The sequence below is a fragment of the Numenius arquata genome, chromosome 20, assembly GCF_964106895.1.
Source record: "Numenius arquata chromosome 20, bNumArq3.hap1.1, whole genome shotgun sequence".
NCBI classification, from domain to species: domain Eukaryota; kingdom Metazoa; phylum Chordata; class Aves; order Charadriiformes; family Scolopacidae; genus Numenius; species Numenius arquata.
Genome location: NC_133595.1, coordinates 8775401 through 8802999, shown reverse-complemented (window position 1 = coordinate 8802999; position 27599 = coordinate 8775401). Strand labels below are relative to the sequence as shown.

The 27599-nt window shown below is 71.6% G+C and overlaps 3 protein-coding genes across 4 annotated transcripts; 2 read left to right on the top strand and 1 right to left on the bottom strand.

The window, feature by feature from the left end:
• Positions 1-220: 220 nt before the first annotated feature.
• Positions 221-9955, top strand: PLEKHG5 (pleckstrin homology and RhoGEF domain containing G5). The gene is given in 22 exon segments (XM_074161569.1): positions 221-353; positions 1998-2074; positions 3560-3689; positions 3993-4095; positions 4176-4236; positions 4318-4409; positions 4500-4636; positions 4713-4861; positions 6320-6505; positions 6684-6854; positions 6929-7024; positions 7117-7167; positions 7287-7436; positions 7511-7621; positions 7693-7842; positions 7922-8059; positions 8334-8453; positions 8554-8686; positions 8758-8873; positions 8945-9081; positions 9156-9837; positions 9839-9955. Coding segments are annotated over 22 exon segments (3240 nt in total).
• Positions 9956-11120: 1165 nt separating this feature from the next.
• Positions 11121-14418, top strand: TNFRSF25 (TNF receptor superfamily member 25). Its single transcript, XM_074161743.1, has 7 exons — positions 11121-11150; positions 12671-12866; positions 12958-13089; positions 13220-13372; positions 13471-13552; positions 13637-13689; positions 13790-14418. The coding sequence occupies exons 1-7, from the start codon at positions 11121-11123 to the stop codon at positions 14416-14418; spliced, it is 1275 nt and encodes a 424-aa protein (XP_074017844.1).
• Positions 14419-15425: 1007 nt separating this feature from the next.
• ESPN (espin) lies at positions 15426-26387 on the bottom strand. 2 transcript variants are annotated; one of them, XM_074161611.1, is made up of 15 exons: positions 26094-26387; positions 25140-25333; positions 22827-23013; positions 22563-22745; positions 22348-22479; positions 22022-22274; positions 21705-21958; positions 19961-20122; positions 19710-19884; positions 19396-19422; positions 18118-18263; positions 17748-18029; positions 15772-15851; positions 15672-15683; positions 15426-15573 (listed from the first exon to the last, which is right to left on the bottom strand). In XM_074161611.1, the coding sequence occupies exons 1-15, from the start codon at positions 26385-26387 to the stop codon at positions 15426-15428; spliced, it is 2529 nt and encodes an 842-aa protein (XP_074017712.1). The 2 variants fall into 2 exon arrangements, with proteins under 2 accessions (XP_074017712.1, XP_074017713.1); XM_074161612.1 differs by lacking the exon at positions 19396-19422.
• Positions 26388-27599: the final 1212 nt, after the last annotated feature.

Genomic DNA, 27599 nt, shown 5'->3' with positions numbered 1-27599 from the left:
GTCTTTCATAGACGGCGGAAAGTGAAATTTGTGCAATGTCTGTGGGAGGCTGAAGAAAGGCCCTTTGTGCCGGATCCCGGGCACCCTCCGCCGCTGCCGGCCTCAATGCGCCGCTTGTCCGGAGACCGGGACCCACACTTAACGCTGGAGCTGGGCTACCCCGGCTAGTCCCTGCCGTGGGGCGGGCAGGGCTCGGGGGGGTCCCCGCTGCCACCCCAGGATGTTTCTGTACTGGAGGAAGCGGGGAGCCTACGAGCTGGAGGCTTTGCCCGCCGGGCTGGCGGGGCTGGAGTACGGGGCGGTGGAGCGCTTCTCCTGGAGCTCCAGCCTGGACATCAGCGAGGAGCTTGGGGGTAGGTGGCCAGGGGAGCGCGGGGGGCCGTCGGGCAGCTGGGCCTGACCAAAAACCTTCAGCCCTGGCAAGGAGGGTGAGGGGCTAAAAGCTCCAGCCAGCACAGGGATGCGCCAGTGAGGAGGATGCTGTGGGGAGGATGGCGTGGGGAGGCTGCAGGTGCAGCAGGGCAGTGCTCACCGAGCCGCACCATGCCGCCGGCACCGCTCCCTCCCAGCTCAGGCCCCGGCAAGCTGCTGTGGTGAGTTCTGGTGCAAGGACAGTCTGGTTTCAAACTCACTTGCCATCACCGGGAGGTCGGGCATGGTAACAGAGCCAGGAGGAGGAGGAGGCCAACTGGGGAGAGGAGCTGATGGGAACAGGATCCCTCCTCCGGCCCCCCAGGTGTCTGGTGGGGACCCGGACACCTTCCTGCCTCTGCCAGAAACCGGGGTTCCCTCTGTGTGCTCCCTGCCATGGAGCTCCAGCCCGGGACACGAGGCCCTGGTCCACGTGTGACCCACTGCCGGGGCCAGCATTTGGGCACAGCTGGGTAGCTCTGGCCGTGCCACCGGCTGCGGCGTGGGGCTGGTCCCCGGCACTGCCGGTTGCTCCGGCCTCAACTCTTTGGTGAGTTTGGAAAACTTTCCCTTGGGTGCGTGAAAGAATTTCTTGTTTGTTTCCGTTATTATTCCCGATAGGTCAAGTGAAACGGCGGCGGCGGGGGGCAGCCCAGCCCGGCGGGGGCTGCAGGGACAGAGCCCTCATTGTGCTCCCGCCGTGGGGGCAGCTGCCAGCCCCAGCTCCCGGTGCTCTCGCGGGGGTCCTGCCCGCGCCCAGGATCTGGTGCAGCCGGCACCAACCCCGATCGCCTTCCCCTCTCCGGGCAGAAGCAGCAGCATTTTCAGTGCTGCCCCAAAAGACGTTTTTTCCCGCAGACGGAATCTAACCCCGGCCTTGGCCGCGGTCCCACTTGGATGCTGTTTTTGTTGGCAGGAGGGATGTGGGAGAGCGGAGTGGCGCGGCGGGGAACCCCCTGTGCCGGCCGCCCTGCTGCTGGGACTGTGGCTGTCCGCTGTGGCCCTGCCACCTGGAGTCTCCGTGTCCCCCACGCCGGCTCCGTGCCCGGCAGCGCAGCTTCCTGCCAGAGCATCCCTGCCCCACAGGAGGGTGTTCGTGCTGCTCCTTTGCTGCGAGCCGCCCGGAGTCTGTTATTTTTAAACGATTAGATGCGACACATAACAAAAGCCTTCAAAATAGGATTTGTCCCTAAGGCCGATTTAACTGTCAAAGCTTAAAGTGGCTCCTAAGTCCCGCTGGGGGCTGGCAAGTGGCAGATTTAGCGTTCCTGCTGCAGCTCCGCTCTGTGCCAGCGCCGGGGTAGCTCTGTGTCCTCATCCTGCGACTCGGGGGAAGTCGGGCAGGAGGTGCCGGATCCCGACAGTGTGGGATGCAGCGCTGGCTCCTGGGCATGGGGTTCCAGCCCCCTGGACGGGCCGTGGGGCCGGCAGGAGCAGGCAGGCCCAGCCTCGGCTGAGCCCGAGGGCTTTGCCAAGCTCTTAAACCCAGGGCTTGCGGTGTGGGAGCCTCGGCACGGCCCCCCTGCATGGGCAGGGCTGGGGGGACTCCCGTGGCACCTTGGCACTGATCCCCCTCTCTCCTGCAGCCGAGCCGTGCCCGCCGGAGGAGACGGTGCTGCGCTGCCAGAACCCCAACTGCAGCAGCGAGAGGAGGGCGGCCAAGGTGGGTGCTGCGGGCTGGCGGCTGGCAACAGGCAGTTGCCTTCTCCCGGTGCCTGCTGGTGGGTGAGAAGGGGCAGCAGGTGGCTCTGGCTGACCTGTCTCTCCCCGAATCCCCCTGGCATGGCCAGGAGCCCCCTGCCAGCCGTGTCCCCTCGGCCTGTGCTGGGCAGGCATTCCCCAGTGGTGTCGTGGTCCTGCGGGCATTTACCGGTGCAGCAGCTCACCCCATTCCCCAGGCTGGTGTGACTCAGGCTAATCCGCTCCAGCCCGTCTGTCCCCCCGCTCGCTACTGTGACGCCGGAGTGGATTTAGGGTCCCTTGTCTCCCACTGGGTGCAGGGTGGGAGACCTGGCTGGGCCGGGGCTCTTCCTGCTGGGACACGGAGCTGCATTGCGTCCCTCCTTGCTTCGTGGGGCAGCTGCAGCGTGCTGGGGGTCCCCTAACTTCTAACTCCTTCCTCCCTGGGGACAGGTATGGGGTGGACAGGGAGCCCCACATCCCAGCGAGGCAGCTGCTGAGGGTCTTGGGGGTCTGTGGGCAAACACCAGCTGCGGTCACTGCCTGCAGCCCACGGCCATGCTCCCTGTCTCGTGGGTGCCATGATGGCCATGGCAGTGTTGGGCTGGGGCCACGGCGGTTGGAGACAGGGAGTGTTGGGGGTAGGACACTGGTGGGTGCCATAGAGGGGCTGCGGCCCCTCAGGGAGCGCGCGGGTGGCAGGAGCGCGTCAGCTCTGACCTCATCAGCGCCGGGAGGAAGGAGGGCAGGAAGCGGGGGCGGCCAGGGCTGCACGGGCGCTTCCTCCCCGCAGCGGCACGGTGTTCTGCAGGCAGGCCCGGGCTGGGCTTGCTCCTCCCCACCAGCCTCTCACACCCCTCCATATGTGGGTCGGTGATGGGGGTCCCACACAGGGATGGGGACATGCTGGCGGTGCAGTGGGGTCGCTGGCAGCACTGTGGTCCCTGGGAGCAGGGCCAGCTGGAGCCCCCAGCGAGGTGAGCGCTGGCCGGGGGTCACGGGCTGTGCACTGTGCTGGGGGCCCGGCTGGGGGTTTAAAAATAACCTGCTGTGAATGCCCGGCGGGGCTGGGTCTGCGCACAATCGGAGGAAACGTGCCGGCTTCGAGCATTGTTTGGCCACAGACGCTCGCTTCCTCCATCCTGCCCCAGGAACGCTGCTCCCGCGGCACAAAGGGGCTGCGGCACCAGAGCGTGGCCTCCCCGGCACCCGGCGAGGGGCAGGTGGCTGTCCCCTGGCTGTCCCCCCCATGCCCAGGCATGTGCAGCCTCCCCGGGGTCCCTGCTTGGTGCAGCCCCCCACCCCATCTCATGGTCGTGTCCTGCTCACACTGCTTTCCCTGTGCCCACTCTGGCCCCAGCGTTGCCCACCGGCGGCGTGTGGCAGCCATGTGGGATGGGAAGGGGGGTCCCCACTGCCCATTCCTCCCGCGGGCAGCCCCCTCACGTGTGTGCCCGTCCCCACGCAGGTATGTCACCACGCCGAGTGCCAGCAGCTGAACCGCAGCGGCCCGCTCAGCCTGTGTGAGCTCTGCGACAGCCACCTCCATGGCACCATGCACTTTGACGGCCACATTCGCTTCGACCTGCCCCCACAAGGTGAGCCGCGCTGGAGGCCGCCCACACCGCTGTGCCCAGGGGGGTGCACTCGGGGCCGGCACAGTCCACCCATGGGAGTAGGGTGCGCTGGGGGATGGTGCAGGGACGGGAGTGGGATGAACTATGGGATGGTGTGGGGATGACCGTGGGGATGGGATGGGATGGGATGGGATGAGTTTGGGGATGGTGTAGTGATGGGAATGGGATGAGCTCGGGGCTGGTGCAGGGATGGGAGTGGGATGCAGCTGGAGCTGGCATGGGGCCGGGGGTGCTGGCACAGCCCAGCTCGATGCCCCTCTGCAGGCTCCATCCTGGCCCGCCACATGTCGACACGCTCGTGCCCCCCGCGCACCAGCCCAGCCTCCGACGTGGAGGAGGAGGAGGAGGGACCGGTGGACAGCAGAGGGTGAGCCCCCAGCCCTCCCTGTCCCCCGCACGCCCCCAGCCCGTGATGTCCCCATCACCCTGCCTGCCCTGTGCCCGCAGGGAGCGGAGGAACTCGGCACTGAAGCTGCCCAAGAAGAAGGCTCGGCGCAGGCACACGGACGTAAGGCATTGTCCCCTCTCCCCGGGGTGGCCCCGGTGGGTGGGAGGGAGCCCTGGGCAAGCGGCTGCCGCCTCCCTCCAGGACCCCAGCAAGGAGTGCTTCACCCTGAAGTTCGATCTCAGTGTGGACATCGAGGCAGAGATTGTTCCGGCCGTGAAAAAGAAGTCCCTGGGGTGAGTCTGCCAGGGAGGGATGTGGGGATGGATGTGGGGATGGATGGGGGGACAGACGCAGAGACAGACGCGGGGCTTGTGTCCCCATAGGGAGGTGCTGCTGCCGGTCTTCGAGAGGAAGGCGATCGAGCTGGGCAAGGTGGACATCTACCTGGACCAGTCCCACACGCCGCTCTCCCTCCAGTTCGAGGCATACCGCTTCGGGGGGCACTACCTGCGGGTGAAAGGTGCAGCAGGGGCCCAGTGGGGGACTCGGCCACCCTGGGGCTCACAGGGGACTCTAACAGCCCGATGCTCCCGCAGCCAAGCCCGGGGATGAGCTGAAGGTGGAGCAGGCAGCGCGGGACGCCAGGTCGGCCAGCCTGCCCATCCTGCACCCCACCAACACCACCACGCTCCTCGGGCCAGCGACGGAGCTGGTGCTGGGGTGCCGGGAGGGCACCGACAGCCTGGTGAGTACCGGCACCAGCCCCGGGGGGGAGGAGTTAGGGAGGGGGTGGTAGAGCGTGGGATACCCTGTTGTCTATCCTTGCTGGGAAGATGGGCCAGCAGCACAGCATCTCCTGGGTGGTCTTGTGTGGGCTGAAGACCCCCCCAGAGTCCCAAGAACTGGTTCAGCTCCTGGCTGTGCTGACTGTGCTGTGGTGGCAGTGACTGATAGACATGACAGCTCAGCCAGTGGCACCGGCCCCGTGGCCGTACCATGTACAGGCTGGCACCAGAGCGAAGGCAAACAGGAGCCCCGGGGGCCCCGTGGCTCACCCTGGCCACTGTCCTCTGGCTGTGGCGCCTGGCAGCTGCCAAGCACGGCTCGGTCCTGCCCCGTGGACCCTGGCCCCAGATAAGGCGTGGGGCCAGGCTAGCTGACACTCCCCGTGGGAGCAGGCTGCCACGCTCGCCAGGAGTGGCTGCAGGGGGGCACCCGGTGCTCAGCCCTGCGCCAGCAGCCCTTGAAGGTGACAAGCTGGCTGTGTGGCCAGGGCTGGTGGCCACCCGTGTCCAGAACTACAATGCCTGGCTGCGGGACCAGCAGGGCTCCGGCAGGGTATTGGGGCCAGCAGGTACCCAACCACCTCCACGGGCACCTCGGTCCTTGGTGCCTGCCTGGGGGCAGGCAGGAGCCGAGCGACGCCGGGGCCATGGGGCTGGCAGCAGTGTGGTGAGTAACAGGGATGGTGCCGTGGTGGCTCTCCCTGCCCGGGGATGGGGACGTGGCGGGGTGTGGGACACTGGTGGCAGCATGCCACCTCCTTTGGCTCAGTGGCAGGCGGGGAGCCCTGGCCCTGCTGCCCTTTGTGCCGGGGTGAGGAGATGGCAGCGGCGGTGTCCCCGCACGGCCCGGGGAGATGCGGGGAGGCAGCTGGTGCAGTGGTGCCCAGGCCGGTGGGAGCCCTTGGCTGTGACCCAGCTCTCGCGGCCGGCCGGGGGGCTTTGATCTCTGCCGGTGAATTGTTCGGCTCTGATTAGCTTATCTGGTGAGGAGGGAAATTAGGTTTTCGGCTCTGGCCCCACCTCCTTTTGTTTCGGAGGAGCCCGGCCACTGCCTGCCCGGCTCCAGCTCCGCCATCCGGGCTGGGAGAGCTGCGGGGCGGGCAGCTGGGCTGGGGTGCTGTGCCCCGCGGGATGCCCTGAGCCCCCACACTGTCAGGGCTGCTTGCCCGCAACTGGCCGGGCTTGGCCAGGTGGCACCCGGGGACCTGTGCCCCCAGGATGCAGGTAGGCAGGTCAGTGTGGGCAGGGGAGTGTGGCCGGGAGGCCCTGCTGCCCAGGGGTGCCACCTGGGTGTCCATCTGTCCCATGGATGCTCGAGGCGGCCCTGCCGTAGCATTGTGCTGCTGTCCCCACCCTGGTAGCCCCAGGCACGCAGTGCTGGGCCCTGACCTGGGGGGCACCGGCTGTCCCCACTGCAGGCTCCGGGCCGGCGGAGGAAGAACATGACGGAATTCCTGGGGGACGCCAGCATCCCCGGCCCCGAGCCAGCCCTGCCTGGCGGTGGCTCCCTGCCCGCCAATGGCACCGACACCTGGAAGAATCGCGCTGCCAGCCGCTTCAGCGGCTTCTTCGGCTCCGGCACCAGCACCAGCTCCTTCGGGCGGGTAGGTGGGATGCGGGCGCGGGGAGGGGGCGTGGGATCTGCCTGCAGTGATGCTGGGGAGCTGGGATGTATCCCATTTGGGCTCAAGCCCCCCCCAGCTCTGCGGGCAGGGCGAGGGGGTCTGTGGCATGTCCCTGCTGGCCCCCTGCCCAGCGGCTCTGCCCCCGGCTCTTGGCCAGGAGACTGAGAAGCTGGAGCAGCTGGCAAGCAGGCTGCATGCCTACGGCACCTTTGGGCTGCCCAAGCTGCCGCCCCAGCTCCGCTTCGACCGTGACTCCTGGGAGGAGGACGGGGATGAGGCTGGGCTGGCACTGGAGGACAGCTGGCAACAGATCATCCGGGGCGCGGAGGTAAGGCTGGGGGGTCTGGGGGCCGTGGGAGGTCTGCCCAGCCACCAGCACTGTGCTGACGCTTGGCCCGGCAGGCCCTGTCGCGCCGGCAGTGCCACCAGCAGGAAGCCATCTGGGAGCTGCTGCACACCGAGGCCACCTACATCCGCAAGCTCAAAGTCATCACTGATGTGAGTGACAATGGCAGCCGTGCCGTGCCACACTGCGGTAGGGGGCTGGGGGCTGCGGCTGTACCCCACCGTCTCCCCCTCTGTCCCCGCAGCTCTTCCTCTGCTGCCTGCTGAACCTGCAGGAGTCGGGGCTGCTCTGCGAGGTGAGCGCTGGGGGCGCTGGGGGGGCTGGGGACCCCCAGCTCGGGGATGGGATCCCAGTCTGGCCATGCTGGTGGGATACGGGTGCCGTACCCCCGCAGCTCCTGCCTCACCCCCACAGGTTGATGCCGAGCGGCTTTTCGGCAACATCGGGGAGATCATCCGGCTGCACCGTGAGCTGTGGCGCAGTGTCATGGCCCCGGTGCTGGCCAAGGCGCGCCGGACTGGGGCACTGCTTGACCCCATTGACTTCCTCAATGGCTTCAAGATGGTGAGTGGGGACCCCGTGCCACGGTGGGGGGCTGTGCTGCGCTGTGCCCCACAGTGACCCCCTGCGCCCCCCAGTTTGGCTCCCTCTTCAAGCCCTATGTGCGATACTGCATGGAGGAGGAGGGCTGCATGGAGTACATGCGGGCGCTGCTGCGGGACAGCGAGCTCTTCCGTGCCTACGTGACGGTAAGGGGGAGCGGGCCGAGGCCGGGGCTGGGGCCGGTGCCGGTTCCAGGGCTGATGCCTTCGTGCTGCAGTGGGCCGAGAAGCATGAGCAGTGCAGCCGCCTGAAGCTGAGCGACATGCTGGTGAAGCCCCACCAGCGCCTCACCAAGTACCCACTGCTCCTCAAGTCCGTGCTGAAGAAGACGGATGACCCACGTGCCCGTGATGCCATCACGACCATGGTAAGGGGCCGGGAGGAACGGCACAGCATGGGGTGGGGTGGTCCCCCCTGGCCCCTCTCACCCACTGCCTTGGCCACAGATTGGCTCCGTGGAGCACTTCATCAACCACGTCAACTCGCGGATGCGGCAGCGGCAGGAGCGGCAGCGCCTGGCCGCCATCCTCGACCGCATCGATGCCTACGAGGTGGTGGAGGGCAGCACAGACGAGGTGGACAAGGTAGGCTGGGCATGGCGGAGCTGCCATGTCGTGCCACCTCATGCCGTGTCATGCTATTCCATACCATGTCATGCCACCCCATGCTACCTCATGCCATATCATACCAGCCTATGTTGTACCATGCTATGCCACCCTATGTCATTTCATGCCAAGCCAACCCATGACATGTCATGCCACCCAATGCCATGCCAAAGCCACCCCATGCCATACCATGCTACCCCATGCCACGCCACCCCATGCTGTGCCCGGCGCTGACACCGGGGGCTCCCTGCAGCTTCTGAAGGAGTTCCTGCGGTTGGACCTGACGGCCCCCATCCCCGGCACCTCCCCGGAGGACACGCGGCAGCTCCTCCTCGAGGGCAGCCTGCGGATGCGGGAAGGTAAAGACAGCAAGGTGAGGACCGCGGGGGACGGGGAGCCTCGGCCCTGGCCCCTGCCCGCCTGCCCCTGCCCACCGTGCCGGCCGGTGCCCACGGCTCCCCTCTCGCCCACAGATGGATGTCTACTGCTTCCTCTTCACTGACCTCTTCCTCATCACCAAGCCCCTCAAGAAGGCTGAGCGCACCAAGGTGATCCGGCAGCCCTTGCTGGTGGACAAGGTCGTCTGCCGGGAGCTCAGGGATGCGGGTGAGCAGCACTGGGGGGCGATGGGGGCTTCAGGGGGGTCCCTGGATGCTGCTGACAGCCCCTGCCCGTAGGATCCTTCCTCCTCATCTACCTGAACGAGCTGGGGAGCGCCGTGGCCGCCTACACCTTCCAGGCCAGTGGGCAGTCGCTGTGCCGCAGCTGGGTTGAGGCGGTGCGCAATGCTCAGGTGAGGGGCGCAGGGGGCAGGTGGGGGTCCCCACGGTGCCCCGTGCCTCTCTGATGCCTCCCCCTCCCCAGAACCTGCTGCAGCAGCTGCGGCAGCGCCGGCGCCTGGAGGAGGAGGAGGAGGAGGAAGAAGGCGAGAGCGGGACCTCGGCTGCCAGCTCACCCACTGTCCAGCGCCATGGCAGCGTCAGCCCTGACTCACAGCGGTGGTAGGGAGCGGGAGGGGGGCCCCGCACCCCCCTCAGCCTGGCACAGCACCCTCCTCACCCTGCTGCCCCCACAGCCCCTCCGACGGCTCTACCGAGACCCTCGCTGTGGTGGCGGTGGATGGCGGTGACGAGCTCTCCTCCCCGGACTGGGACGCAGGGCCCTTCGGCTCGACCTCGGACGGCTCCTCCGTCGGCACCAGCACCTCCATCAGCACCGGCACTTCCGCCGACACCCCCACCTCCACCGAGACCCCCACCCGGGAGCTGCCCGCAGGCGCCCTGCCTGTACCCTTGCCCCATGGCACGGCCCCCCCGGCCAGTGGCTGCCGCTCGTCCTCCATCGACAGCGCCTACGGCACCCTCTCGCCCACCTCCCTGCGGGACTTCGGCCAGCAGCCGGAGGGGGCGGCCGAGGAGGGGCGGGAGCCCCCACCGGCACCCCCGACCCCGCGGCCCCCCTCGCCCCGGCTGCGCCGCCGGACGCCCGTGCAGCTCCTGCCCTGCCCAGCCAGGGTGCTCAAGTCCAAGTCGGAGGCCAGCCTGCCCCAGCTCCTGCCCCCCGGCCCCCCGGCCCCCCTCAGCCAGAGCCGCAGCCTCTCCGACCTCTGCGCTGCCCTCCCCCGGACTGGCCAAGCCCCCGGGCCCCCGGCCGCCCCCGCCAGCGGCGGCAGCTCCGCCTCCGAGCTCTCGGAGCCGGAGGAGCCGGCGGAGAGCGCGGCGTCCCTGCCAGGGGAGCTGGGCCGCGCCCCCCCCCCTCGCCGCCCGCCGGACCCTCTCGGACCCGCAGTCGGCCCAGCACCGCAAGCTGACCCTGGCGCAGCTCTACCGCATCCGGACCACGCTGCTCCTCAACGCCACGCTCACCGCCTCGTAAGAGCGCTCCTGCCCGGGGGATGCTCCGGCCCTTCCCGGCTGCGGGCCCGGGGCCGGGCCCCGGCGCTGAGGGCATCTCTCCCCCCTTCCGTGTCTTGTAGGGAGGTGTGAGAGCCGCCGGGGCGGGACGGACGGACGCCGGGCCGCGCCGAGGAGCTGCTCCCGCTTCCACCCGCAGCGTAACGCCGGGGCCGGGACGAGCGGGCGCGGGGATGCCCCGCCGGTGGGAACGCGGGTGGGGACGCTGACCGGTCCCCGCGGCGAGTGGCCGCCCGCTTCTCCCCGGAGCGGGGACCCTTGTCGGCAGAGACGAGGGTGGTCGGTGGGGGCTCGGCCGCTCCAAGGTGCGTCGGGCAGGGCGGGCCCCGGGGGCGCGGGGGGCCGTGGGGCGGCTCCGGTGGGCGAGGAAGGGGTGACGACGTTGGCGGTGGTGAGTGGGGAAGGTGCTGAGAGGGACGCGGCGCCGGTGGCACGGTTCTGCGGGCGGGGGCTGGTGGCAGGAGGGGGACGGTGTCGGGCTGAGGCGGGCGGTGGCCCCGGGGTCCGGCGGGGGCAGGGTTTGCCGGGCGGGACGGGACGGGACGGGCGGCAGCGCCCGGGGCCGGAGCGTGGGAGCCGCGGGGGGGGCGGGGGGGGGGGGAAACGTGGCGGCGGCCGGAGCGTCCCGGCCGAGCAATAAACCCAGCTGGTGCAGACTCGGGCCCGCCTCACCTCTCCTTCGGCCGCCGCCGCACCGGGGAGGGGAGGGGGGGCCACGGCCGAGGGACAGCCGCCGGGGCAGACACCGCGGGGCGGCCGGGGGGCTGGGTGTGGGGACGGAGCCCTGGGGAGGGGGTCAGCGCTGCTCTCCGCGTCCCCGGGGAGGGCGGCGGCCCTCGGCGAGGCGGCGCAGGTCCCTCCCGCGCCCGCCGCTCCCGTCATGGGGTTTCGCACCCCCCGGACTAATTTCCAAAAAAGCATTTCCTCCTGCGGCGGCCGGGTGTAAAAGCCTGTGCGGGGGGGGGGCTGGCGTTCACTCACCACGCGTCCCGCGCTGCCGGCGGGGCGATGGGGTGCCGAGGCACCCTGCCCGGGCGCTGAGCCCCCCCTCCCCCCGACACCCCGCTGCGCCCACCGCCCCGCTCCCTTCGCCGCCCCGGCATGACCCAGCCGCATCGGCCGCAAGGATGAAGCGCTGCTGCCCGGGGGCGGCTTGGGTGAGTGCGGCGGCGCCGGGGTCCCGCGGCCCCCCTGGCACCGATTGCGGGGTGCCCCCGGGGCCGTGGCCACGGTGAGGGGGGGGCCGGAGGAGAAGGGTGGGGGCAAGCCAAGCGTGCCGAAAATGCTCTTTCCCCCGCGGCTGAATGCCTGGGACTGGGGTCTGCCTCGCCGAAGCGCCTGCGGAGTGGCACGGCCGCGGGGACGGCGGGGACGGCCGCGGGGACGGCGGGCACGGCTGTGAGGACGGCGGGCACGGCCGCGGGGACGGCGGGGGCGGCCTCGGCCACGAAGCCTGCGGGCACAGCCGCGATGCAGCTGCGGTGAACTGTGGGTCAGCCACGGGGCTGCGGGCAGGACGCTGCCACCGGGGACCGGTGGCGGCGGCTGCCGGGGGCCATCCCGGTGGTGCCGGGCGCGGGTTGTCCCGGGACACGGGCGCACCGGGGCCGCGTTACGGGCAGGAAGCGGTCGGTGGCTCTGGCCACCGCCCGGCCGGCGGTGGGACGGCCCCGGTGCCGGCGGGGCACCCGCTCCCCGCGCCGGGAAGGCCGGGGGCAGCCGCCCGCTGTCGGGCAGGGCCCCGCCGTGGGAAGGCCGTGCCTCGGCGGTGACTCAGAGGTGCCGGGGCCCCGATCTACCGGCAGCGCTCCACCCGCGGGGAGGCCCGTGCGCAGTTTCCAGTCCGGCGGCGAGTTTAGTAGAAAATGATTCAGCCGCCGTAATCGGGGCCATCGCGGCTGGGAAATCCAGCCCCCGGCGAGGAATCCCCTGGCTCCCCGCCCGCGCTGCCGGCGCCGCGGCCCTCCCCGGCCCCCTGCCCTCCCCGGGGCGGGGGGTGCCCCGCCGGGACCGTCCGGGGAGTGGAGCTCCCCTGGGCGCAGCACCCAGCGCCCCGGGGGGGGGGGCGGGGGGAACGGTGACCCAGTTAGGGACGCACGTACGAGGCGCGATAGCATCGGGGAGAGCGAGAGGCGGGCACGGCTTCCTCTCGGAGAGGAAATCGCCTCCTCTTCGCGGGAGATAAACCTCAGGAAAGCCAGCGCCGGCAGCGTTAACCCTCCCGCGCCCGGCTGCCCGCACCCGCCGGGCTGGCCGTCCCGTGGGCAGCAGCACCGGCACCGCCGGCCGCCCACGTCCCCGCCGACGCGTTGGGGGCGCCCCCCGGCCCCGCTCCGCAGCCAGCCCAGCGGCACCGTTTGCAGAGCACACCGGGGGGCACCCGACGGCGGGCACGGGGGGGAGGAAGCGGGCACGGCGGCCCCCGCGGCCCCGGCAGGAAGCCGCTGGCTGGGGTACGGCGGGGAAAGAACGGCGCAGGGGCTGCCACGGGGCATTCCCGGCCGCGGGGCCGCGCACCCGCACAGCTCCGGGGCACAGACACCGGGACAGGGCGCGGACCTGGGTCCGGTAGCCCAGCGCGTGGGGCTGGCCGGGTGGGCAGCACGGTGCGAGGGGCTGCCCCCCCGCCCCCATCCCTGCCCCCTCGCCCCCATCCCTGCCCCCTCCCTGCCCACAGGTGATCCTGGCAGCGCTATGGCTGACAGCGAGTGAATCGCAGCCCCCGGGGCGCCGGGACCGCGCCGTGCCGCGGAGGCAGCAGGTCCCGGTGCGGCCGCCCCCCCGCCCGCCCAGGCACTCCCCCAGACCCTCCTGCCCCGCCGGCACGAACTGGATCGAGAAGGTTCGCCGGTGCTGCGCCCAGTGCCCCGCAGGTGAGAGCCGCCCGGCCGGCGCGGCGCGGGCACGGCACGCCGTGGCACACCGGGTGGCCGTGCTCCCTGTCACCCCGCTGTCCCCTCACAGGGACGTTCCTGCGCAGCCCCTGCTCCAGCCGCGTCAACGACACCGTCTGCTCCGCCTGTCCCGCCGGCACCTTCCACGCCCGTCCCAACACCTTCACCGAGTGCCAGGCCTGCTACGAGTGCGACCGACACGGTGAGCTGCCGCCGCGCTCCGCCGGGCCGTGTTTAACGGTGCCGTGCCGCACCGTGCCGTGCCGTGCCGTGCCACACCGTGCCGTGCCACACCGTGCCGTGCCGCGCCGCTCACCCTCCGTCTCCTGCAGCTTTCCAGAGCGTGCTGAGCAACTGCTCGGCCACCAGCAACGTCGCCTGCGGCTGCGAGCCCGGCCGCTTTCGCTCCTGCCTCGACGGGGGCTGCAGCGAGTTCTCCTGCCTGCAGTGCCAGTCCTGCCCCGGGCGGCTCGTCCAGCGGCCCTGTGAGTGCTGCGGGACGGTCCGGCCCGGCCGTGCCGCCCCCGGCTCCCCCCCCTTAACCCGGCCCCACCGCCCGCCCTGACGCCCGCTCTCTCCGCAGGCTCGGAGGCGCAGGACACGCTCTGCGGGAGCTGCAAGCCCGATTTCTACGCCGAGGGCGGCGAGTGCCGGCCCTGCCACCCGTAAGCGCTGACCCTCCCTGTGTCCCGGCCGGGGACATGTGCGGGGCCGCGGCACGGCCCCCCACGGCTCCTCTCTCCTTGCAGGACCCCCCCGGAGACGTGCGGGAAGGAGTGCCAGCGGGCGTGCGGCGGCAACGGCGGCGGAGGAGGCGGAGGTGCGGGGGCGGCCGGGCCGGGGGGCGGCGGGGCGGGGCCGCGCCGGGCGGCTGACCGGGATGCTCCCGCTCCTCCTTGCAGGCTCGGGGCTGGAGTACGTGCTGCTGGGGTTCACCGGACCCCTCTTTCTGGGCGCCCTCGCCATCTACCACAAGAGGAAGCGGCTCCGGCACGGTGCCCCGGCCGGCGGCCCCCTCCCCGCGGTGCAGGCGCCCCTTCCCACGGCCGGGGCTGCGGCCTTGCCGTGGTACCAGGTCAGTGCCCCGGTGTTGAACAACCCGTGCTGGACCCAGCCGTGCTCCCCCCGGGTGACGGAGCGTCCCGCCGGCACGGCGAGGCGGAGCCCCGAGCACCTGGCCTTGCTGCGGGGGGAACCCGGCGGCGCGGCCCGGGCGGGTGGCGAGGGGGAGCCCTCCGCCCCCCCGGAGGCCCGCGGGGGCCTGCTGCAGGGCAGCCAGCTCTACGCCGTCATCGACGCGGTGCCGGTGCGGCGCTGGAAGGAGTTCATGCGGGTGCTGGAGCTGCGGGAGGCGGAGATCGAGCTGGTGGAGCTGGAGGTGGCCCACATCCGCGACCAGCAGTACGAGATGCTGAAGCGCTGGTGCCAGCAGACCAGCCCCACGCTCGACCGCGTCTTCGCCGCCCTGGAGCGCATGGACCTGGCCGGCTGCGCCGAGGCGCTGCGCCGGGCTCTGCCGTCGGGCCCCTGACCCCCCCCGGCGCCGCCGCTCCGGCAGAGGGAGGTCCCGGTACCCCCCCGGCTCGGCCAAGCCGTACCCCTAAGTATTGTTACTTATGCCGTGTAGACATTTTATGTCAGATTTACGTCCCCTCCCCGCCCGCCCCTCTCCCCCCCTATTTATGTCCCCCTGCTCCCAGGGCCGGGGGGGACCCCGCGCCCCGGTTGCCCGGCCGCTCGCGGGACGAGCGGGCGCCGAGCCCGCAGCGAACCCATGGGATAGTTCTCGAGGCCCCCCCGCCGCCGGGCGGGCCTGCCCCCGCCCCAATAAAGTGGCGTGTTCTCCGTCCGCCGGGCCCCGGCCCTTCTTCCCGGGACTGCGCCAGCCCGAACGGAGACCGGGGCACCGCTGGCGTCGGGGCCACCACCGGCGATGTGGCCACCACAGGTGACGGTGGCGATGTGGGTGATGCTGGTGATGCTGGTGATGCTGGTGATGGTGGCGATGTGGGTGGTGGCGGTGATGGGGATGATGCAGATGATGCGAGTGATGGTGTCGGTGGGCGCTGGGGAGGCGGCGGTGAGGCAGGGGGGTGGCATGGGGAGCCCCAGGAAGGCGCGGGGCACTGCTGGCGGGGTTTATCGTTTTAATCGCTGGAAAGGCAGGCGGTCCGGGGCGGAGGCGAGCCGGCAGCCGGCATCGAGCGGCTCCGGCGGCGGGAGGGGCAGGAGTGGAGGCGAGCGCGCCGGCCGGGATGGCGAGCGGTGCCAGCGGGGAGCGCGGGGAGCCGGTCGGCGCGGCGGGCCCGGCCGCGGAGCCGGGTGCCCCAGACCGCGACAGCTCGCTTTGCGAAGGGCAGCACGGGGGGGCGGCGGGCGGGCGGCAGCGGGACGGGGGCTACGGGTGCCCGGGGGCTCCTCCGGGTCGGGCTACGCGGCCGTCCGCGGCGGGAGGAGGGTACCGAGGCGCGTCCCGGTCCGCGGTGGGACCCGCCGGCCTCCTCCCGCCGCGAAGAGCCGTGGCGCGGCGTGGCGTGGCTAGTGCTTGGCTATGTCCCCCTTCTTGAGGATGATCTGCCGCTGCCAGGGCGCCAGCTTTGTCTCATCGTACCCGAGAGTCCTTAGCTTTTCCGACTGCTCCTTCTCCTTCTCCTCCTCCTCCCGCTTCAGCTTCTCCTGCTCTTTCCTGCTCGGCAGCGGAGGGCACGGGGCGCCGCGGTCACCGGAGCCGCCGGAGCCGCCGTGCCCGCCCGCCCGCCCGGGGAAGGGGCTGGCAGCACTCACCGTTTCTGCTCCCTGCGAAGGCAAAGGGAAGAGCGGGGTTAGCGGAGCCGCGGGCGCGGGGATAGTGAAGCCCGTGCGGCGACCCCCGGCCCCGGCTCACCTCTCCTCCTCCAGCTTCTTGCGCAGGATGTCCCTCCTCCAGGCCGGCATGCTGGCCAGGCGCGCCTCCTCCTCCTTCTCCTGCAACAGACAGCCGCGTTACCGGCACCGGTTCCGCCGGCGGGGCCGCGCTCCCGGCACAGGGCTCGCCGGTACCGGGGCTCGCCCCTCGCCGCCCGCCTTCCGCCGTCGCGGGGAGGAGGAAGGAGTGCGCGGCGCGGCCAGCCCTTCGCAGCACACCACAGCTTTATTGCACCGACACGCGGGGGCCCACGCCGCCCCGGCACCGCAAACGCCACGCCAGAAGGGAGCGCAGCCCCGGCGCTGCGCCCCCCGCACAACACACAGCCACGGCAAGCGGCACGCCGCAACTTCGGCCCGGGGCCGCCCGACCCAACACCGAGCCCTCCGCCGAGCCCAGCCGGGCCTCGGCACCGCCAGAGCCGCCGGGGCGACCGTGCGCACCCGGGCACCGGGTCCCGCTGCCCCCGGCTGCCCCCGGCGCCCGGTCCCGGCCGGCCCCGCGCCACCCCGCCGGCACCGCCCGCAGCGTCCCGCCGGGCTCAGGTGTCGGACATCTCCGCCTCCTTCTCCTTCCAGAAGGAGAAGCTGCGGTCGATGAAGCGGCAGACGTCCTCCTCGCTGAACTCGCCCAGCTCCGGCACCGGCACCGCTTCCCCCTCCCCTCCCGGGGTCGCGGCGGGGGGCTCCGACGGGCTCTCCGCCACCGCGGCGGGGCCCTCCCCGAAAAACTCCTGCACGAGGTCCTCGAAGCCGTCGAGCCAGCAGCGGTGGCCGGCCTCCACCCGCTCCAGCGCGGCGCGGTGGAAGCGGCGGACGCGGCGCCAGCTGTGGCTGCCCAGGCGGTCGAACATCTCGTAGCAGAGGAGGTGGCGGAACCGCCGCTCCTCGGGGCTGAGCGGCATCTCCAGCAGCTGGAAGTAGCCCAGCATGAAGAGGTCGAGCGGGAGGCTGTCGTGGGGCAGGGGCGAGCCGCCGACGTGGGGCAAGAAGTGCTGGGGCCAGTAGAGCCCCGTGGCGCGGCTCAGCCGCCGGATCTGCCGCCCCGGTACCCGGCGGGCCACGCTCCTCCAGCGGGCCAGGAGCCTCCCCGCCGCCGGCCGCCGCCTCCCCGCCCGCCGCGGCCGCTCCTCCCCGCCCGTCGCCGCCAGCGCCCGCTTCTTCCAGTGCTCCAGGAAGAGGAGGACTGCGCGCTCCTTGCGCGCCTCGGCGCGCTCCCGCGGGCCGCCCGGCCCCGACCGGCTCCGCCGCGGCGCCCCGTCCCCGTACTCCTCCTCCAGGACGGGCCGGCGGGCGCTGCCGGGGGGCTGCGCCCGCTTGCGCTTGGTGACTCTGGGGAGGGGCGCGGCGGCCCCCCCCGGCCCCTCGTAGTTGGCCTTGAGGCTGCGGACGGAGACGCCGCAGCCCAGGATCTCCCGCCGGGCGTCGTGCGGGGCGCCGGGGCCGCCCGCCGCCCCCCCCGCCCCGGGGACCTCCCGGCCCCCCAGGGTGGCCGGCGGCAGCGCGGGGGGCTGGCTGCCGCGGGGGGGCGAGTTCTGGCGGGGGGGGGGCGAAGCGCCGGAGGGGCGCCGGGGCGGCGGGCAGCGGCGGGAGCGGCGGCAGCTCCTCCTCCGGCCGCCCCGGCGGCGGCGGTACCGGCCGCGCCTCCGGCATCACCCGCAGGCTCCCCAGCCGCCTCTCCAGGTGCCGCACGTCCTCCTCCCGCATCGGCTGCCCGGCGGGTCCCGGCCTGCCCCCGCGCCGGCACGGGGGCGGCGAGCGGCTCCCGGGCTGCGGCGGGAGAGAGGGGCTCTTGAGGGGGGCTCGAGGCCGCGACGGCCCCGCACACGGCGGGGATGGTCCCCCGGCGCGGCCGGGAGCCGGGGGCGATGCCGCACACGCCGTCTCGTCGGGTCTGGAGCCGCAAGCCCGTGCCCGCGCCGCGCTCGCCGCCGCAGCCCCCCCGGCCCCCCTTACCTTGCGACGCTGCTCCTCTTCCTCCTGCATGCGGAGCTGCAGCTTGCGCACCATCACCTGCCGCTTCCACTCGGGGATGGGACGGCCCTGCTCGTCGTGGCTCGGCACCAGCGCCTCCGCCTCCACCGCCGCCCCGGCGCCCGCCGCCGGCACCGGCGAGCTCCCGTTCAGCACCGGCTCCGGCGAGCCCCCGCCCAGGCAGCGCGGCGGCCCGGCGGCCTCGGGGGTGGCCGGCGGGGTGGGCGTCCTGGTGGGTGACGGGGAGGAGGCCGGTGACTCTGCCTGCGGAGGAAGGAGGGAGCGAGGGAGGGCGGGTGGGCCACCACCGTGCCGTGCCACGGCCCCCCCCCGTCCCCTCGCCGTCACCTACGTTGGCCCCTGCCTGGCCGCTGCCGGAGAAGATGGTGGTGAAACCTTTGCTCTGCGGCGTCGGCTTGAGGCTCTTCCCGGCCTTGATCTCAGCCAGCAGCTCCGAGTTGTCGCCGGTGGGGGACATCATGTTGAAGGACTTGGTGCCTGAGGGGAGGCAGGGTGGGCAGTGAGAGCCCTGCCAGCGGCAGCCCCTGGGACTCTGGTTGGGACAGCATCCTGGCGCCCAGCTCCCCAGGTCCATGGGACCAGCACTCTGGCACCCTGTCCCCTGGGTCCATGGGACCCTGCCAGACCCGCACCTTGTCACCCAGCTCTCTGGGTCCATGGGACCCCACAGGAGCAACACCCCAGCACTCAGCAGGCTGGCACCCAGCTCCCCAGGTCCATGGGACCAGCAACCCAACACCCAGCTTACTGGACTGTGCTGGAGCAGCCCCCCAGTCCTGAGTGCCACCCACCCCGTAGCACCATGCTGTGACAGCAGGGATGGGTCTGTGGCTGGCAGCAGCCCCGGCACAGCAGGACAGCCCCCTGCCATCTCAACGGGAGCCCTAGACCCACTATGCTGCCCCGCAGCCCCCGGAAGCGACGCATGGACAGCCCGAGTCAGCCCCACTGCCAGCCCTGAGCCCCAGGGGCTGCATGGCACCAACACCAGGGCACAGCAGAGCCCCCGGGGATGCCCACACCACGCACCCCATGAGCACCCACCGTCTGTGCCAGCCATGTGCAGGTCCCTAATGGCCCATGGTGCCGTGCCAAGGCAGAGCCCCCTCCCTGCTGCCCGCAGCTCGCCCTGTTCGGGGCCAGACGGCTGCGGGTGCTGAGGGCCCAGCGGGGCGCGCCTGCTGCCATCCAGTGCCGGCTGAGCCCCCCCGGCCCTGGGAGCCGGCACTAATAAAGCGGGGGCCGAGCGGCAGCCAAGCCCGCCGGCTGCAATCAGCGGCGGGGGAGCGGCCGGTGCGCTCACGTGGCGGGGTCACGCCGGCCGGCTGAGCGCAAACAAAGGCCCCTCTGTGCACTGGGCCAGCGGCAGGGCTGTGGGGGGCGTGGGGCCCTGGTCCCTGCCCAGTGGCCTCGGCAGCCCTGTGCCAGCGCTTGGCTGCCCGCATGGCACGCTGGTGTGGCAACGTGGCCCCGAGGGCTCGGTGGGAAGCATGGCTGCGGGCATCTGCTGGCCCTGGTGGCCCTCAATGGCCCAGGTCAGGCCCCAGTAGCCGAGCCCTGCAGCAGGGCACCCCCCGAGGTGGGAGGAGTGCAGGGCTGCGGTACTTACTCTTCATCTGCCTGAGCGCCTTTCCTCCTAGGGGAAGAAGCAGAGAGGCGGCGCAGGGCACGCGGCAGAGGAAGGATTTGGACACCGCGAGACAAGAGAGAAGAGAAGCGGCCAGCAGTGAGAGCAGGCGGGGGCGGGCGGGCGTGGGGGCCCCCGCGCCGACACCGAAGGAGAGAAGGACAGAAAGGCTGTCAGGAACCATGCAGCTAGAGTGCCACGGGAGGAGACGCGCCGAGGCGGCGGGTGCTGTGGTGCAGCCATCGGGACAGTGCCCAGGATCACTCCCTGTGCCCACCCAGCGCCCCTCCACTTACTTCCCGTGGAGGAGGAGGAGCGGCGGGGGCCGGCGGGGGTCTCAGCTGGTGGGGGTGGCGGCGGGGGCGGTGGGCAGGCAGCATCGGGCAGTGGCGGGGGTGGTGGAGGTGGTGGCAGCTCGGCGCCAGGCTTGCTCTCCCCATTGCGCATGGTATCGGCCGAGATGGGTGATGCCTGCAAGAGAGCATGGGCAGGTGTCGCCAGGTGCCGGTGCCATGTGCAGGCTGGCAGCGTGGGGCTGGGGGCTCACCTCCTCGCTGTGTGCCATTCGCCGGGGGCCGGGCTGCTCGGCCGCGCCGTGCCCCAGGTGCTTGTAGTAGTCGCCGGTGCTCGGCTGCTTGCCGAAGTTCCTTGACCGCCGTGTGGAGTCGGCCCGGCGCAGGCCCTCGGGGCTGCTCTCCCGCGATGCCAGCTGCAACGGGGAGCGCGGCTCAGCGCAGCCCTGCCTGGCTGTGACCGCAGTGGCCGTGGGGCAGGGCCAGTGGTGGTCGTGGGGCAGCTGCCAGGCTGAGGGGACGGCAGACGCACGCCCCAGGGGTCTGCTCAGCACAAGGCTGCACCAGGAGCTGCGTGCCAGGGTGGCAGCATGTGCCCCTGGCGCCTGGCACTGTCACTCCATAGCCTGTGCCCAGGAGCCCGGCCGAGCCTTCCCTGGGATAACCCCCTGGGAACAGGAGTGCCGAGCCCCGGCCCCACAGATTACCAGGAGCTTATCCTCTGCGGGGCTGGGGCCCGGTTCCAACCCTCCCTCTGAACGGGGCTCTCAGGCAGGGCAGCCTCAGCTCACCCCGGCACATACCACAGCGGCTTTGCGGTCGTGCTGCCGAGTGCTGGCGCTGCAGGGGGCCATGCCCGCTCCCCGGGTTTGGGGTGCCGCAGCAGCACAGCCCTGCTCCCTGTGCTGGGGGCCCTGCTATTTGCATTTCTCTGTGCGCCACCTCCGCCCGTGGCATTTGCACGGTGAGCCCGGGCGCTCGCCGCCAGCCCCAGCTAAGTCAACAAGTGCCAGCTCGTTGCTTCCTGCTCCGGCTGCTGTGGGCGCTGTGCCAAGCCCGGCTCCTGCCCCGGCAGCCCCAGCCCTGGGCCAGCGCAAGGGTCTGTCCCGCTCAGCCCCACGGCATGAGGAGCCCGCATCGCTCTGGCACTGCTCTGGCACCAGGCTGGCACATACCTGCACCTCCCCAGGGCAGCCCGAATCTGTAGCCCCGGGGCAGGGCTGCTCGTTACCCCAGTAAGCGCTAACTAGCCATGCACAACAAACATCACGGAGTCCCCAGCCCTACACGGGCCTGGCTCACACTGCTCCCCCAGACCCTCATCCCATGTGCCCCTTGTCCCCTGCGGTGCTGGGCTCTGCCAGCGCCCCGGCCATGGCCACGCCCCAGGCTCCTGTCTCTGGTGGGCTGGTGAGAGCCATGGTAGGGGGTCGGGGTGACCCTGAGCCCACCACGTCCCTGTGCCCTGCTGGCCCACCCCGGGGGGCTGCACCCCTCTTACCTGTGCACGCCTGGCTGAGCCCTCTCAGCTCCTGGCAGCACCGGCTGTGCCACCCGACACCCGCGGCGCCGGCGACACCGGAGCCGCCCGCTCGGGTTACAGCCCGCGCAGCCGCCCACGCCCCGCTCGGCGCAGCGCCGGTGGCGTCGTCGCTGGGCTGACGTGGGTGCGGCTGCCATGGCTGGCCACACGCTGGCCTGCTCGGTGCCAGCCGGTGCCTCAGCCAGCAGGGCCACCCAGTGCCATTGAGGCACCAGAGCATCACTGGCCTTGGCTTGCTGTGCCCTCACCACCGGCCGGTTGCACCCTGTCCCATCCAGTGTGTGCCAGCATCACGGGTGGCCTCACGCCAGAGCTGTGCCCTCCTGGTGCTGTTGAGGGCTACCAGCTCCCCATGGGGGATCGGTGCCCGGTGGCTTGTCCCCCCTGGGTGGCAGGTCCCTGAGCTGCGTGGCCAGGAGCAGAGTGCCTGGGGCGCAGGGTGCTCGGGGCCATACCTCTTGGTGCAGAGCCTGGGTCTCCACGTGCCGCAGGTTGTTCTTGGCCCGCACGTAGATGTCGGCGGTGTGGGGGGCGGTGGGGGGCGCGGGTGCGGGGTAGCCGGGGGGTGGCGGGGGTGGCCGGGTGGCGGGGGGTGGGGGTGGCGGTGGGGGAAAGGTGGGGGGCGGTGGTGGTGGGGGGCCCTCGCCTGCCGGCCCCCGGCCCCGTGGCCGCATCTCAGGGTTCAGCATGTCCATGTAGGCCTGCATGTCTGCCAGCGCCGGCTCCGGCACCCCTGCACAGGGCAGGGGGTCAGGGGGGGCGAGCCCCATGCCCCCCGCCCCACGCCCCCCAGCCCCGCACTCACGAGCGGCGGGGGCCCCTGGGGGGCCGCCCCTCTTCTCCCCGGTGCTGGACTGGCTGGAGTGGCAGGAGTCGTAGTTGGAGAGGGTGCTGGCAGGGGAGCCCACCTCGAAGTGTGCCTGGGGCACTGACGCTGTGGTGTTGGGCGATGACATGCCCGAGTCGGGCTGCCGGCACTCCCCATCCGCCGAGGGGTCTCGCGACAGCACGCGGTGCTCCACACTCTGCTGGCACAGTGCGTGGTCAGGCAGCGGGGACACGCGTGCTCCCCACGTGCTCCCCGGGCCGCCGCCGTACCATGTTCTCCACAGTGCGCAGGTACTGGGCGCAGTGGCTGTGGCCATTGTAGTCGGCCAGGTCAGCCGCTGTGTAGCCATCCTGGTCACGAATGCTGAGGTCGGCGCCGTTCACCACCAGGATCTGGCAGCACTGGGGAGAGGGGGGGTAAGCGTGGCAGGGCTGGAGGGTGGCCCCCTCCATGCCCTGGCACCCCACCAGCCACCGGTACCCACCTCCAGCTCGCCGTTCTCAGCGGCATCGTGCAGCGGCGTGCCACCCCAGCTGTCGGTGGTGATCTCCCCACCATGCAGCAGCAGCCAGCTTAGCACCTTGGCGTGGCCGCGGCTGGCGGCAAAGTGCATGGCGGTGGCCCCCTCGGCATCCCGCTCTGACAGGCTCACCGTCGTGAAGCTCATCTGTGCGGGGGGACGGGCTGAGTGCCGGCACTGCCAGCCCCATGCCGTGCCACCATGCCAAGCCCCCACGCCAGCACTTACCAGCCAGACGATGACGGTGTTGTGGCCCATCTGGGCGGCGGCGTGCAGCGGGGTCATGCCGTCGTGGGCACGCGCGTGGGGGTCAGCCCCGCAGTCCTGCACCAGGTACTGGATGATCTCCAGGTGGCCCTCTTGGCAGGCGAGGTACAGTGGGGTGGCCCCTGTCTTGGTCTGGGCACTCAGCGTGCTGCAAATGGGGCACAGTGCCCGTCACCCGCAGCCACCACTGCCGTCAGCGTGCCAGGATGGATGCGCACGGGGATACATGGGTTGCAGGGGCACGTGGGGGCACAGGGGACACACAGGGTAGGGGGGACATGTTGGCTGGGAGCAGGCAGGGCAGCGCCAGGGCTGGGCAGCGTGGGCTGGGAGCTCCCACCCCTCGGCTCCCCGCTGGGTCCCCGCACAGCAGTGGCTGCTGCGGTGGGAGGTCACTAAGTTAATCAGCCTGCTTAGGCTAAGCTCCTTCCTCCGGCTGTTTTTGGACATTGCAATTTAGCAGTATTTTTAAATAAGCGGCTTAGGCTGCGCCGGCCACGGGGGAGCCGGCAGGGAAAGGCTGACCTGTACCATGGCGCTGCCCAGCCCCGCTGCCCCCCGCCACCCCTATGGCCAGGCAGGGGCATCCACCCGCTGCCCCGGTGGGCCTTGGCATCCCCACATCCTGCATTCTGCATCCTGAGCTGCACAGCCCCCATCCCAAATCCCATATCCTTGCATCCCACAGCCCCGCATTCAGCATCCTGCATCCCGCAGCCCCACTGCACAGGAAGCTGTTTTATTAAGTGCTCCATAAAAAACCCTGCTGAATATTTAAAAAAGGAAGAGCAATAAATACTCTGCTCTGTTATCACAACGATCGCGGGCCCTTAATAATTGATCCCTGTAACCGTGAGACGTGCCGCAGCCAGCGCTGCCTTCCCACCACGCCGTGCCGATGGGCACTCCTGGAGCAGGGGCCAAGGCGGCGGCGGGGTGGGCTGGGGCGTGGGGGTCGTCAGGGCCACAGACACACATTCAGCCCCTGATTGCCATTTCCCACTAATCGGGAAGGGTTTAAGCCACTTGGGCAAACACCAGTAAACTGCTTTGCCAGATGGCTGTGACCCCACGCAGGGCTGCTGGCTGCCAGGGACCCCACTGGCCGGTGCAAGGGTGGGCCATGAGCACCAACATCCCACAGCAGCACCCAGGGATTGGATTTCGTGGCTGTAATGGAGCCTCCGGGCGGGCGCGGGGCTGGGAGCGGGGCCAGCCGTAAATAATTCAGGGGGAAGGCGGTGACGGCAGCGGAGCAACCCCAGCAAGAAGCGTGAAAGCCAGCGTGGGAGGGCTGCCACCAGCACCACACCACACTGGGGCTGACACCGCAGGCACCGGACCGGGCTGTGGACACAGGGTTTAATCTCCACAGGTTCCCGGGGCCGAGCCAGCACGTCTGGGGCAACGGGATAAAGCGCTGGGGCTGGGGAGGCTGTGGCCGGTGAGGGCCACGGGGGTACAGGGCCCCTGCAATGGGCTCTGTGGCCCTGCCTGGTGGGAAGGATGGGGGGGTCTGGCGCCCAGCAACAGAGGGGTGCTGAGCCCTGTTCAGCTCCTGCTGCCTCGGGACCCCCTGAATGTGAGGGAGCTGCGCACCCCCCCTCACTTCCACAGCCCAAGTGTGGGCAGACAGTGCATCCCCCAGGCTCCCCCTTGGCAGGAGCCATGGGTTATTTCCAGCAGCCTCTGCCCACTGCAGGAAATCAGATTAGGGGCCGCCTGATCGCCCGCTGCAGCCCCGGGGCAAAACCTGGCTCCGTGTGCCTGGTGGGCTGCCGTGCCGCTTACTCCGGGCACCAGCCCAGACCCAGTACCGCTTGGGAGGCGAAATGGGGAGGCTGCCATGGTGGTGCCGGCCCAGTGGGGCTGCCGCCTCCAGTGATGCCCATGATCCTGGGCAGGATGGTGGCCTCTGGCAGGGTAGTGGCCTCTCCTCGGCGGGCAGCCTAATCCATTTACATAACGGCAGCAGACAAAGGCGGCTGTGTTATCGCCCCGCACCAGCAGCCCCAGGAACCAACTCGGCGGCCGGCGGCAATATTTCTGCCAGTGCTCGCCGCTCTCCTCCTCGCCCTTTCTCTCTGGGCCATAAAGAAGGTGCAGCTGGCTGCCCAGCCTGATAACACAGCCGCGTTGCCCTTGGAGCCGGAGGACGAAGGTGGTTGCGGGCACCTTGCCCAGCAGCTGGAGGGAGAGATGGGGTGGCAGCGGGCACCCTGCTCCCATGCCGGCCCCTCTCCTGCTGGTGGGCCCCAGCATGGAGCCCATTACCTTGGGCAGTGTCCCAAGAGGAGTCGCAGGGAAGGAAAATCCCCTTTGGCCGCAGCGTAGTGGACGGGCAGCGCTCCCGTGTCAGTGGCCACTGTGGGGTCGCTGCCCCCGAAGCGAAGGAGCCAGTCAATCACCTCATGGTGACCGAAGCGGGCTGCCAGGTGTAGGATGGTGGCACCGGAGTTGTCTGTGTCCTGCAGGAGGAAGCGGGGCGGCGATCGGCACCGGGGAGTGTGCGTGGGATTGCGGGTGGTCCTGGGGAGGGTGGGATGGCCATGGCAGGGGTCCTGTCTGCACGAAGCGGGGCCAGGGGGAGGGGATGGGCCACCGGCAGGGCTGTGGGACAAGCGTGTCTGCCCTCTGTCAGGGCCTGCATCCGCACACAGTGAGCGCTGCACAAAGCCCCCCTTGTTCTGCTGGCGGCGGGCAGCCCCTGCTGACAGGGGCTCATCGTGGAGCCCCGCTGTGCCACTGGCCCAGCCACCCTCCACACTCGGCGGGCTGCGGGCAGAGCTGGCCCCCGGCCAGGAGGGCACCACAGCCTGCTGACCCCGTCCTTCCCGCTTAATCCCCACGCCCGGCCCCTCCGCCGCCTCCTCTTCCTCCGGCCCATCACATGTCGTTAGCTCTCGGCCAGCCCCGGGGCAAGCCGCTTACCGCCCGGTCCCGCCGTTGTGTAACCCCGGGAGGGGCCGGCAGCCCCGGGCACGGCCCCGGAGGCTCTGTGCCCCCCTCGGGGCTGAGCCCCGCCGGGATGCCAGGCCCTCCCCCGGGCTCCCCAGCCCCGCACGGCTGTGTCCTGCCCGTGCTGGCCGGGATCCCGGCTCGCCGGTGGCAGAGCTGGAGGGTCCCCATGCCCTGCGCCCCCGTCTCCCCGCGGCTGCTCCCGGTCGCCCGTGCCCACGGTGGGGTCCACTGCCCCCCCTCCCCGACTCCCCGCGCTCCCTTTCGCACCTGCACGCCGCAGCCCCCCTGCGTGAGCAGCCACTGGAGACAGGCCAAGTTGCCGGTGGCGGCGGCGTCGTGTGCTGGTGTGGCCCCGTTGCGCGCCCGCGCGTCCCCGCGGAGCGCGGTCTCTGCCGCCAGGTACCGGAGCGCGGCGAGGCGGCCGGCCCGGGCGGCGTGGTGTGCGGGGGAGGCGCCCAGGGCGTCCCGCAGCCCCGGCCGCAGCAGCCCGGCCGCCCGCAGCCCCCGCAACGCCTCCACGTCTCCCTGCCGCGCCGCCAGCAGCGCCCGTTCCAGCGCCATCGCGGCACCGGCACCGGCCCGGCGGCGGCCCCGGCCCCGGCGGCCCCGGCCGCCGCTTGGCACTGCGCGGCGCTCCCGCCTCGCCGCCCCCCGGCCCCGGCGGCTCCTCCTCCTTCTCCTCCGGGGCCGCCCCTCCGCCCGCCCCGTCCCAGCGCCGGCTGCCCACTCCCCCCGGCCCCTTTACCGGGCTGCGGCCGGGACCGGGGCTGGCCCGAGGGACCCCAAGAGCGGCCCGTGCCCGGTGCGGCGCGGCGGTGACGGGCTCCCCCGGCAGCCCCGACGTGTCCCTGCCGATCCCGGCAACACGGGCAGAAGCGGGGGGGATGCTGGGCGGGCTGCTCTGCCTCTTTCTGCCACGGGGGGGCCGGGCCGGGCCGGGGGGGACGGCAGCGCGGGAACCGACGGCGGGAGCCGTGGCCCGTTACCGCGGGCTGGGGGCCGGGCGGCGGGCGGGGCGGGCGGGCGGGGACACCCCCCTCGGCAGCACCGCGGACAGCGGCGGCGGAACGCGATCAGCACCGCGGACAGCACCGCCCTGCCCTGCCTGCCCTGCCTGCACCGCCCTGCCTGCACTGCCTGTACTGCCTGCCCTACCTGCACCGCTTGCCCTGCCTGCCCTGCCTGCATTGCCTGTACTGCCTGCCCTGCCTTCACCGCCCTGCCTGCCCTGCCTGCACCTCTCTGCCTGCACCGCCCTGCCTGCACTGCCTGCCCTGCCTGCACCGCCTGTACTGCCCTGCCCGCCCTGCCCTGCCTGCATTGCCTGCTCTGCACTCTGCACTGCCACCCTCCTGCACTGCCCGGCCCTGCCCAGTCTACCGGTCCCTCTAGCCCTGCCTCCCTGCCCTGCCCCACCGGCCCATAAAGGCGGAGGAGGTACCGGTACCGGTACCGGAGCGCCGGAGCACCATGACCCCGCCGGGCTCCGCGCCACACACCCCCCGACCCCCGCGCCCCCATCCTGCCTCCGCCGAGCTGCGCCAGGTGAGAGCCCCGGTGCCCCGGGCCGCCCGCCCGCCCTCACTGTCCCGTCTCCCCGCGGCGCCTCAAGAACCGGTGCGCCTCCAAGCTCCCCGGGCCACCGGTCTGGCCCGCACCCCCGACATCCCCCTCGGTCCGCCCCGTCCATCCCTGACGGTCCGCCTCCGACATCCCCGTCCGGGCACCAGCCCCGCGGCCTGCACCGGAGCCCCGCCCCTCGACCCCCGGGGC

What these genes read in the sequence shown, in the direction of transcription:
- ESPN (XM_074161611.1), bottom strand. Translation starts at nt 26,387, where the DNA reads ATGGCGCTGGAACGGGCGCTGCTGGCGGCGCGGCAGGGAGACGTGGAG. An exon ending in ACACCGTCATCGTCTGGCTG is followed by an intron (nt 22,746 to 22,826) that starts GTAAGTGCTGGC and finishes CCCCCCGCACAG; the next exon opens with ATGAGCTTCACGACGGTGAG. An exon ending in GCGGCCAGGCAGGGGCCAAC is followed by an intron (nt 18,030 to 18,117) that starts GTAGGTGACGGC and finishes CTTCCTCCGCAG; the next exon opens with GCAGAGTCACCGGCCTCCTC.
- TNFRSF25 (XM_074161743.1), top strand. Translation starts at nt 11,121, where the DNA reads ATGAAGCGCTGCTGCCCGGGGGCGGCTTGG. An exon ending in GCTGCCCGGGGGCGGCTTGG is followed by an intron (nt 11,151 to 12,670) that starts GTGAGTGCGGCG and finishes CCCTGCCCACAG; the next exon opens with GTGATCCTGGCAGCGCTATG. An exon ending in GAGTGCCGGCCCTGCCACCC is followed by an intron (nt 13,553 to 13,636) that starts GTAAGCGCTGAC and finishes CTCTCCTTGCAG; the next exon opens with GACCCCCCCGGAGACGTGCG.